General features: G+C 41.8%; 1 protein-coding gene across 2 annotated transcripts in view; it reads left to right on the forward strand.

The window, feature by feature from the left end:
- FBXO34 (F-box protein 34) overlaps positions 1-11,410 on the forward strand; it is an 85,958-nt gene extending 74,548 nt beyond the window's left edge. For both annotated transcript variants that reach the window (XM_007445984.1, XM_007445985.1), the window contains one exon: positions 8,162-11,410. In XM_007445984.1, coding sequence (XP_007446046.1) covers positions 8,162-10,313 — 2,152 coding nt within the window. In that variant the 3' untranslated portion in view covers positions 10,314-11,410. The remainder of the gene's footprint in view (positions 1-8,161) is intronic.
- The last annotated feature ends 735 nt before the right edge of the window (positions 11,411-12,145 follow it).

A 12,145-nucleotide genomic window follows, 5' to 3' on the forward strand; every position in this document is an offset into this window, starting at 1 on the left:
AAAAAAAAAAAAAAAATATATATATATATATATATATATATATATATATATATATATATATATATTCTATAAAAATATGTATGGAGGGAATTCCCTGGTGGTGCAATGGATAAGACTCCACGCTCCCAGTGCAGGGGACCCGGGTTCAGTCCCTGGTCAGTGAACTAGATCCCACATTCATGCTGCAACTAAGAGGTTTGTATGCCACAACTAAGGAGCCCGTCTGCCGCAACTAAGGAGCCCACGTGCTGCAACTAAGACCCTTCACAACCAAATATTTTTAAAAATGTATGGAAGAATGATGGTTTCAAAGTTTAAAAAAAGCATCAGCACACTCAAGGAAGTAACAGCTTTCTATGTGAAAGAGTAGAGGTTTTCTTTAACTTTGTTTTCTGTAAGAAATATTAGAATAGGAAAAATAAGTGTAAACAAAGAATGCTGCTCCAGTTCCCCTTCTACGAGGATCAAGCCATTAGCCTGAGGGGAATTCAGGATGGAGAAAAACAGGAGGCATTTTGTGCTTTGGACACATGAACCTAGATAGTTAAGATGTGTAGCTAAGGAATAATTTCAGTGAACCCAGCTTCTTATATCTTCCCATTACATAGAAAAGCACTGAAAGCCTTCCCTTGAGATGTCTGTTCTTTGTGATTAGCAGTAATCTTTTGCTTAACTGCACAGCTTCTCCACCCCCGCCCCATGCTGATAAACCACATATATGTATCTTGGTTCCTCCCTTACCTTTCTGGAGCAGTTCCTCAGAGCTATCTGAGAGGCTGTCTCCTGGGCTGTAGTTCTCAGTGAGGTCCCCTAATAAAACTTAATTCACAACTTTTACATGGTGCATTTTTTTTTAAGTCGACATAAGCAGTAGGGTTTTAACAGAAATGCTGAATATCTGAAAATTTGTGGAAGCAAAATTTTCTTGGTAATGCTCAGTGTACTTTTCAAAATACGTTAATGATTTTGGGGGAACTAAACTTTTTATTAGGTTTCATTTGTTTTGATGTTCATTCTAGCAGTAGATGTCTCATCAGCTTAGATAGTAGTAAATTGTGATATGCCAGAGTTTTGTATTTGGCATTATGTCACAGGAGCAATAGGAAATAATTTTGTGAACTACTGTTCACAACCTGGTAAATTTAACAAAACCTAATACTTCCATTTGTCTCTATTCCCAATTGTTATTTAAAAATTGATAACAGCTGTAGTGAGTGTTTTGTCCTCCAGGCCCTTCCCTTTCCTCCTTACTTTAAGAAAAGCGGGGAGGGGTCCCATGTAAACTTGGATAATATCACTAAATCAGTATTTTGCAATACAGTTAAAATGTGTTAGGTGTTGCTTCTGTTGCAGTCTAGTAGAAGAGCAAAGTAGTGGCTACCCTTCTTAATTTGTAACCTTTTTAGGATGTTTTAGATACTTTGTTGTCCCATCGAGTTCATCATAAACGTTGATTTTCTGGAAGTTTTAAATCATATAGCATCTATGTTACAGATAACTATGAAGCAGGTATGTCTTATATTTAAATACCATTGTGAATTCTGAGATTGATGAAAGCTGTGAGTGGTGAGTTCTTGAAAACCACGCATGTGTGTTTCCAAAGGCTATTTTCTGTATTCGGTATCTATTAACAGACAGTAAAGGATTTTTCCATTAAATTGTGCACTACTAACCATCTAATCCTCCTGAGGCGAAGTTCAGAGTTCCCATGAAATGGTTTTAGGTAATATTACTTTTGAAAAAGGAGTGAACTCCCTCTCGGAAAAAAGCCAGTCCCCAATATTTTGGAACTCAGTTTGAGAAATACCGTCTTTTCTGGCTTAGAGTTTGTTCTGCTTTATTGTTAAGGTACTCTGAGAGTTGGGTGCATTCTGTCAGTGCTTAGAGGTTAATGAGAGTCTTTTATTGTGTCTCCGCCTGTATTCACACCCTCCCCGTGTTGGCATTTTTTCTGCTTTAATAGCCATAGGGGCTGTTTCTACATACTTTTAAATTGGTGTGGCTTCTTACGTTACATGATATGTCTGCTTTACATCATCACAGTTCTGTGTAGAGGTTTTATGTGGCACTTAAGAAAAACTGACCCCAGTTTGAAAGATAGAAGCTCTTTGAATAGATGCTGTCAGAATTATTTAATTCTATTTGTGTCATGATTGAACCTAGGATTTTAATTTTTATTTATTTATTTTTGTAAGCAAGGAAAATATAGATCCGGGAGACTTATCTGATTCTAATCTTAATTCTTCTACTATCTACCTGTGGGGCTTCAAAAGTCATATTAGCTCTGTCACCTCATTTGCAAAAAACAAGGATTTTGTTTATATATGTGGAGTACTTTGTTGAAGTTGCTTATCGTTTCTATAATGGTCCAGTGAAGAAGGCGGTCATAAGATGTTCTCTGGAAGCTTTAAGAAACAGTGATTTATTTACTGTACACTTTTTTCCCCCTCTCAAGGTACCATGGGAGGGATCTTTCAGGGACTATTCTATGTTTATTCCTCTAACCTTTTGTAAATAAAGAGTAGCTCCAGTATACTAATAAATGACTCCTCTTTGGAATTAGCATTCCTGAAGCTTTCATAAAGTAGAAAGAAAAAGGAAACACCTTATCTTCTAGCCTGTTTAGATGGGCAAGGCTGTGGACTAAGAGTGACAAGTTAGGAAACAGGCCTTCGATGTTAGGCTTCCTATTAGCACGAAGTCTGTTAGCACTAAGAGAAATCTCGTCCTTTCCCCTATTCTGATCGCGTATTACCATTTGATTCCTCATTGATCAAGTTCAGTCCTCTACAGACTAGAGTTAGTGTGATTCTTTAGACTTTAGCATTTATCTAGGCCTTTTTGCAAAGTTAAATTCTCTCCCATGGCTTAATTTTTGGATTGTACAATATGTTTAGGTTAGAGTTTTTCCAGCTTTTTTGAGCTGAAATCAGAAACTAAGAGTGAATAAAGAATACTGGAATTATTTGGAAGCAAGATTTTGGTCTTTACTGGAGGAAAGTTGTTCAAGTTTTAATTGATTCATTATTATATCTCAGTTTATTCCTGGAAAGGATTTAAGGTGACAGGTATGTACAAAGACTTTCTCCTTTATAGCCAAACTTTGTGAAAAAATTGCTAACGTTCACTTTTTCACCTTCCATTCACTCCTTCACCATGAATTTTTGGCTCTGCCCTACTCACCCACTGCAGTTCCTCACAGCAGAGTCACCAGGGGTCTCCATCACTAACTGGACACAACTCTTTTTTTCTTTCCTTTTTTTTTGCCACGCCGCGTGACTTGTGGGATCTTAGTTCCCCAACCAGGGATTGAACTTGGGCCCTCGGCAATGACAGTGTGGAGTCCTAACCACTGGACTGCCAGGGGATTCCCCCAGACAGAATTCTTTATATGACCTTGACTAGGGTGTGTGATTGCTCTTTATTTTTATGTACATTTTTTCTTATTATAACGGTAATATATGCAATATATGTCCATTGTGAAAATTTTGGAAAAAGACATACGTAATCTCTGTCCAGAAAACTTTTTCCTCATTGAATTTCTGTCACAACTGTCTTGCTCCTTTCCTCATATTTCTCTTGGCCAGACTTGTGTCAGTCTGCCTACTAGATATCTCTAGCTTGTGTGCAGCATTTTTTAAAAACTGAACTTACCTTTTCCTCTGCTCCAAATCTGCTCAGCTACCTTTGTCACCATCTCACTAAAAAGTAGCACTCTTCGTCCAGTTGCTGTAGCCTTGAGGACCCGTCCTTGACTCCACTCCGTCAACCTCCATTTATAATCAGTAGCTAAAATCCTGCCTGTTCTTCCTTTCTAACCCATTTACTTCTGTCTGTCCACCTACCTCACCTACCTTTTGAATTTTTAGGACTTTATTTATCTTCCTTCAGGGCTTTTCTGACCTGTTTCTGTACCCTCAAGACTAAGCTTGGTGCTGGTGGTCTCCTCTCTTCCTTTCATACACTCCTTCCTTCTCTGTCCTCCCCTTCCCCCTTCCTCCCCTCGTGGACTCCCAGCACCTGTACTATCCTTATAACACATATCACATGCTGTCGTAATTGCCTATTTGATTTTCTGTCTCCTTAAGGGCAGTAACTATGTCTTATTCATAACTGCAACACTAATATCCAGCCCAGAGTGTTTAGTAAATTTCAGATAATAAATGGATAGAAATGGGTGGCAGTTAGTATGAAAAAAGTTGGAAGCTGTTCTGTTAGTTTTTGGCTCTGTCTGCCTTAAAATCTGTGTATTAGGTGATATGATTGGCCTTCAGCTACTTGGTCCTGTGGTAATGGTCTGTGAACAAGCTTCCAAAGTGTGAATTATGGTAGGGCAGGAGTGAAGCTGTGATAGGTTGGCTGGAGTGGGCTCCATGACCTTGCATTTCATGGATGAAGAGGTTAGGCTTTCCTGTAGCTAACAACAGTGTAGCAGAGGTAAGATATGACAGCTAAAACTAGGGCAGTTGTGCTAGGGATGAATAAGAAGGGAGGGTGACTTGGTGATTGGATGGGAGGAGGAATCGAAGTGACTCAACTTTCTGGCTTGGTTGATGAGGTACTTGGTGCTGTCATTAAATAGTCATTTTGATTTTTGAGATTCTTTCTGACATCCAGGTGAGTATGTCTGTTAGGCATGTCATAGGATATGACGTTTGGGAGAGCATACCACTGGGGAGTCATGAATCTGTGGTCATTAAAACTATGAGGTCACTTAGATATATAGCTTAAGAGTAATAATGGTCTAGAAAAAGAAAGAACTCTGAGGAATACATCAGTGCTTACAGGCTGGAGAAGAAGAGAGCTGGGAAAGCAGCGCGTGTCAAAGAAACTGAGGAGCTGGAGCTGGAGAGGAAACTGGGCAATAACATGGCCATTGACTTTTTTGGTGTTTTAAAGAGAATAACAGGTAGGAAGATGGGTCTGTCTTTATGCTTCTTTTAGAGTAGATGCTTCAGTATGGACTGTCCGATCGGCTTTTTGTTGGGCAGTTCCACCTCACCCCTGTCAGTAGCCCAGCCCCCCAGCCCACATCCAGAACCCCCCTGACATGCTTAGATCTAACACATGACCTTTAAGTTCCGTTCCGAATTAAATCTAAGGTTAAAAACAGGGACTTCCCTGGTGGTCCAGTGGGTAAGACAGCGGGCTCCCAATGCAGGGGTCCCAGGTTTGATCCCTGGTTGGGGAACTAGATCCTACATGCCGCAGCTAAAGATCCCACATGCCGTGCAACTAAGACCTGGCGCAGCCAAAATAAATAAATAAATATTAAAAAAAGAAAAACAAAAAACAGATTGTTGGCTCAGTCCCAGAAATTCTGATTCATTGGGCTCAGGGATCTTAACTTTTTACAAGGACGTTTCTGAGTGTCTAATGAACACTCATGTGTGGGTAGGTGCTCTAACCCTGCATTAAAGCAGGACTTTAGTAAAGCAGGACTTTACTGTGGCAAACTTTTAAAATACTCCTGTGCGAAGAGATTGGCAACCATGGAAACCTGACTGGAGCTTTCTGCAGTGCCTGTCTGTATTTGAGGGGGTGAGTTGGAGGGGTGGGGAAAGCACCACCATCTGCTGTAATCTGTTAGAGATGTAAAGTTTTTATTTTATGAATTTTTGCAGTAGATGCCCTTGATGCTCTGCATCATATCCTCATGGTCCACCACTGATTTCAACCCAGACTCAGATTTTTGCCGTTTCTTTGAGTCTTGCCAGCACTTTTCTGTCTCAGGGCCTTCAAGCCCAGCACAGCAAGGGGGAGAGGTTAATACTCCAGCCATCCTTCAGCCAGTGGAGGACGTGAGCCTGTGCCTAAAGGTTCTGCTTCCTTTGGGGGTCCCACAGAATCACCGCTCACCCTCCAGCAGTCACCCTGGTTGCATCGAATGACCTTACTGGCTTTTTTCATTCGCTGTTGTACCTGTCTTCACTTTTGTTCCATGGGATCATCTCCTGTTTTAATCCTGCTGAAACCTTGTCTGTTAGTAATGTATCAGTTGAGCTGACTTTACAGGTTAATATACGCAAACGAAAGCCATCTGCAGTCACATTAGTTTCTTCCAAATGTTGCTGTCTATCAATAATGGCACCTAAAATAATTTGTGGGGGAGGAATGCGAAGAGAACATATTGTGTGATGCAGAATGGCACACACATTGCTAAAGTTTAAATTTATTCACAGACATTCTGTAATGCGATCATTATGTGAGAATTAATTGGATTTTTCAACAACCTCCATTTCTTAGATTTCACTTAGAGAGGGATCGAAGGGATATGAAAACCCAGAAAATTGTTGCCAGAGAGATGGCACTAGATGTGCCTCTTTTATTCATTTATTTTATTCATATATCTTTATCTTGTTCTTGAAGAATTCTGGGTGGCTCTTTTTATAAGACTAAATTATAGATATAGAATATAATGTTTCTGTAATTCTATAAAATATAAAGCTGTTAAAAATGCTGTAGTGCACAAAGGGGGGAGATCTCAACAGATGTAGGATATAATTGCTAAAGATCAGAAACAAATCAATCTGATCTATTTCAGGGGTATCTTTTTGTTTTTGTTTTTGTTTTTGCGATATGCGGGCCTCTCACTGTTGTGGCCTCTCCCATTGCGGAGCACAGGCTCTGGACGCGCAGGCTCAGTGGCCATGGCTCACGGACCCAGCCGCTCTGCGGCATGTGGGATCTTCCTGGACCGGGGCACGAACCCGTGTCCCCTGCGTGGGCAGGCAGACTCTCAACCACTGCGCCACCAGAGAAGTCCCCCAGGGGTATCTTTTAAAAGGTACTTCGTGTGCCTTAAAAGTAAGATTTCGTTTACCTAGCTGGAAGATATTCATATCCATATATCTTCTTTTAGCTGAGACTGGACTCTAGGAATTAAATTTGAAGTGAAAGATAAATTTGCTCTGGATGATCACTTTCGTTCTTGATGAATAAAACTGATACCTGAAAGCAGTTCCCATGGAGGCTGCCGCATTGCAGGCACTGGGTAAATGTTACGGAGCGAATGAGAAAGTGATATGCTGGATTGCCCAATGTGTATGTCTTAGACTTTGTCCCCAGGGGCGAGAGTGGGTGAGAGCCCATGTGCTTAGACCTGTGAAAGCTCTTGCTGTTGCTCCACATCTGTGACTGCAGATGTTTATTTTGGTCTGTAGGTTTACTTTGTAGGAGACCAGGCATCCCTACGAGACACTTTTTCCTCAATCCAGGTGTTCTGTGTAGCAGTGGGATATTTTGACATACAAATTGACAAAATCATTAAATAATCTAGTATTCCAACCCCTTAGTTAACATTTCAGCTCAGACCCAGAGAGGAAGTGACTTACCCAAGGTAAAATCACCCTGTCTAGCTAATTAGTGATATGACAAAGACTAGAACACATGTCTCTGCGTGTAATCAATCATCTTTATAATTTCTAAAATGGTTACCACCTCTACCCCTAGCCAGGGGACAAAACATGCACTGTTTTTCTGAACTAGTGAATTAATAAAGATTGTGGGCTTTGTATTTAATTTGCAGAAAATTTAACAGTTAAGAGCTTACACAAGTAGATTGTTTAGAAAATCAACACTAATAGATGGGCAAAGCAACATAAGCAGACAAGTGAAAATACAGATACCTAAAATATTCAACAGTATGGCAATAGCTTAGAAAGCAATATAACAATTTTGATAGACTGTTTTGCAATCAATAAAATGCTAGTTGTGATGACTTAAAAGAAATAGAAAGAAATAGTGTTACTATACTAGAGATTCTGGATGGGTTCCTTTTATACTTTCATTTCTTCTTTACTGTACCTTGTACTGACCCTTGAGTGTTTTTAGTAAGTTCAAATTTCTTTACATTTAAAGCACTAATTTTATGTGTAGAATGTTAACTAATGTCAGTCTGAACTTCACGTAGTCTAGTCAGTCTGAAATTCACCCATTTACTTTCTGGTCTGTATACCACGGAAAGTAGTTATTTTTGCTTTTGTTGTTCTTGATTTGTACGTTAAAAACTAGCTGAAATGAGAGTTGGTAAAGATTTACTGAACTGATAGAAAATGTTTCTATTACTTGCTAGAACCATCTGAGTGTAAGTTAAAAAAAAAAAAAGCTTTTCTAAAAATGAAATCAGTATCTTAATCAAATGTGTATTTCCTCCTTGTAGAGCCTCTGTTATGCACCTAAAGCCATACTGGAAACTCCAGAAGAAAGTACGACCTTTGGAAATCAGCAAGGAAACTCTGAGAACTCCTATGAGCCACCAACAGGCTATAAATGATGAAAAATGCAAAGCTAGCTGTATGAAACCAAGTGTCTTTCCTTCAGCCTCTCTTGGTAAAGCATCATCTCGAAAGCCTTTTGGAATCCTTTCTCCAAATGTTCTGTGCAGTATGAGTGGGAACAGTTCTGAAGAGAGCAGTGTGAATGTTAAAACCAAGAAGAATGCATCGTCTGCAACAATCCACCAGGGTGAGGAAGGGGAAGGGCCGCTTGATATCTGGGCTGTTGTGAAACCGGGAAATACCAAGGAAAAGATTGCATTCTTTGCAGCCCACCAGTGTAGTAATAATAGAATAGGATCTATGAAAATAAAAAGCTCCTGGGATATTGATGGGAGAGCTACTAAAAGAAGGAAAAAATCAGGGGATCTTAAAAAAGCCAAGATACAGTTAGAAAGGATGAAGGAAGTCAACAGCAGATGCTACCAACCTGAGCCTTTTGCGTGTGGCATCGAGCATTGTTCTGTGCATTACGTGAGTGACAACGGGGACGGAGTCTATGCCGGGAGGCCTTTGTCGGTCGTACAAATGGTTGCCTTCCTCGAGCAAAGAGCCAGTGCTCTGCTAGCCAGTTGTGCGAAAAACTGCACTAACTCACCTGCTGTGGTGCGGTTTTCCGGACAATCCAGAGGTGTGCCCCCAGCCCCCGAGCCCTTGTCTGCCCCAGGAGCATGTGAAGAACCCATGGAAAGGAGAAATCCTGAGGTTGGTGAACCACAGAGTGAGCCAGTCCGTGTCCTTGACATGGTAGCCAGGCTGGAGTCCGAGTGCCTGAAGCGGCAGAGCCAGCGTGAGCCTGGGAGCCTCTCGAGGAATAACAGCTTCCGTCGCAATGTGGGCCGCGTGTTGCTTGTGAATGGCACCCAGGCTGAGGAAAGCAAAACAAACAAAGGCGCCTTGGAGGTACCTGACACTCAGGTGAAAACTGTGGGGTCTGTATCTGTGGACTGTGGCCCCTTAAGAGCTGACCATTGTTCTCCCAAGGGGGACCAGGCCTGGGACGGCGCTCCTCGGGGCTGTCCCTCATTGCCAGCAGGCGTGAGTTTGCACACGGACAGTGCAGAATTAGAGCCAGATCAGCAGACTGCCTTGAAAAACAGCAATACACATGATGTGGAAATGACAGAGGAACTTGTTGGGTCACCTTTTCCTCCTCGCACCTGTCCCCAAGCCATTGAATTGCCCCCAGATGCTATTGATGGTATGAGTGAAGAGCTTGTGCCTCTTGCTAGCCAAAATCCTGATCAGAGAAGAAAAGAATCTTTGTGCATTAGTATCACTGTGTCCAAGGTAGAGAAAGACCAGCCTTCCAGTTCAAAGTCCTGTGAAGACCCACTTCCAGGGATGTTGTTTTTTTTGCCATCTGGTCAGCACCAGTCGGGCTGTTCCCAGCTGAATGAAAGCACAACAGAAGAGTCTTCCGAGGCCAGTCAGCTTGAAGATGCTGCTGAGGGCGACCGTGCGTCTGAGGAAAAAAGTGTCTCGGCTGATCCATTTGTGCCGCTGGCTTCTGTGGAAAGTACATTACCGGTGCTTGAGGCATCCAGTTGGAAGAAGCAGGTGTCGCATGACTTCCTGGAGACCAGGTTTAAAATCCAGCAGCTTCTGGAGCCTCAGCAGTACATGGCTTTTCTGCCCCACCACATTATGGTGAAAATCTTCAGGTTCCTTCCCACTAAGAGCTTAGTGGCTCTTAAATGTACCTGCTGCTATTTCAAGTTTATCATTGAATATTACAATATCAGGCCAGCAGATTCTCGCTGGGTTCGGGATCCACGCTATAGAGAGGATCCGTGCAAGCAGTGCAAGAAAAAATATGTGAAAGGGGATGTGTCCCTGTGCCGGTGGCACCCCAAGCCCTATTGCCAGGCATTGCCCTATGGGCCAGGATACTGGATGTGCTGCCACCGGTCTCAGAAGGGCTTCCCTGGCTGTAAGCTGGGGCTTCATGACAATCACTGGGTCCCTGCTTGCCATAGCTTTAATCGGGCAATCCATAAGAAAGCAAAAGGGACTGAAACTGAAGAGGAGTACTAAAGTTTATGTGCGAGGCAACGGACTGGTGTTTAAAACTGCAAACCACCACCTAGATACGCCGTTCCAGTGAGTGTTGCCTCTCAGTCTTCGTTCCAGGAGAATCTCTGCTACTCCATCAGGACCGCCACTGCTCAGGCATCTTAAATCTCTGAATTTACAAGCTGTGCAAGAAAATCGGTCTCATCGTTTTATAATAAGTGGTGCCTCATGTTTGATCCAGGGTTGTATCCCACAGTTTGATCCACGTGGCTGTGAATAACTCGGCCTGTTTTCCCAAATCAAATCCTTCTTCAAAGGATTGTTCAAAGAAGACTTGCCACAGTCAAGAATGTTCAGCAGAGTTCATCGCAGACTATGCAGGCAGTCCCCAAAAAGGGGTTCTGGGCATGTTTTGAGCACTGGCACCATATCTGAAATAAGTGAATAGTGTCCTATGAAAAGAATAGCAGTACTCTTGGGTGAAAAGTATGCTTACAAAGAAAAGTTAGGCACCTTACTTTAGACCTTGTATGCTTGATCTGTGAGACTGATGTTTGTGGTTGGAGATGGATTTCATGCCCTGTGGTGTTTACAGTGTATATAATGGTTGTGTTTTCATAGGGCTATGAAAGTGCACATTAAACCCGAGCGCCTTTACTTTAGATGAGTGCTTTTGGCCCCTCTGTAAATAACACTATTAAAATCCAGGTGTAAATAGCGGACAGCTGACTGAACATAATCACCACAATGCAGCTAGGATAGTGTTGCAGCTACAACTGTGTGGATTTTTTGGGGGGTTTTGTTTTTTTGGTCTCGTCTCAAATTTGTATAAAATATGAATGTTTCCCAAATAAACTATGAATGTTTTCTGTATAATATATGAATGTTTCTGAGAAGAAACTCTAAATAGTTAAGAGGTTAACCTGTTGAAAGGATACCAAATAATGGTTTAACTGGACAACCTTAAAAATTAGCATAGAGAACAATCCTTTGTTATATTTTAGTGATTCACCAAGAATGAGAGAATATTATATAGTCAGATTATAACATTCTTGTCTATTCTTTCTGTCTGGTTACAAATTTTTTTTTAACTTCAATAAAAACATGCATCTTAAATGGGACCTGAGTTTTGCAGATGTGTTTTCTTTTTTGAGGTAATATTGATGAGGGATATTGTGAACTGAATCCTAAGAATTAAAAAAAAAAATTTGAGTTGTTGGAAGTGGGGGAGAATTCTTTTTTACCACTGGAAAGAGACCATCTTCACTTAACATTATGAGCTTACATTTTTGCAACCCTTTAACACAGTTTGAATTTGTTGTCTGCCCAGCACCCTCTGTATTTCCTGTTGGATGAGGTATTATTATCTATGCATAATGAGTAAATTGTTTAGAAGTCATCGAGAATATATTCAGCCCTATGGTCATGTAACGCTTGGCAGGGCTGGAAGCTATCTGGCCCCAGAAAGCTGCTGTGGAGGACCTAGAAGCTAGGTTGGCTTGAAATTGAGTACCCACCAAAAAAGCCTTGGAGCTGCATCAGCTCTGGGCTGTGGAGAAGCAATGGTAAATGTGCCAGGGGTGGGGCTGTCTTGAAAGTGATGAGTGAAGGCTCTGGTGGTCCCACAGGAGAAAGATGGAAAGGTGGAGTAGGCTTTGGCCAGGGCTGCCAAGCAGAGTGGGGCAGGGCTGGAGTCCGGGAGCCAGGTTCACCTGTGGCTGAGGTGGTATGTGGCCACAGAGCAGCTTCTTTCTTACCTTATCCTTAGGCAGTAGCTGCTCCTGCCTGAAGAGGGGGGACAAACTGAAAAGTGTCTGGATGCTGAAAAAGTCTGCCCTGCAGGCACATCGCGA

Source organism: Lipotes vexillifer, unplaced genomic scaffold, assembly GCF_000442215.2.
Source record: "Lipotes vexillifer unplaced genomic scaffold, Lipotes_vexillifer_v1.1 scaffold43, whole genome shotgun sequence".
Lineage (NCBI taxonomy): Eukaryota > Metazoa > Chordata > Mammalia > Artiodactyla > Lipotidae > Lipotes > Lipotes vexillifer.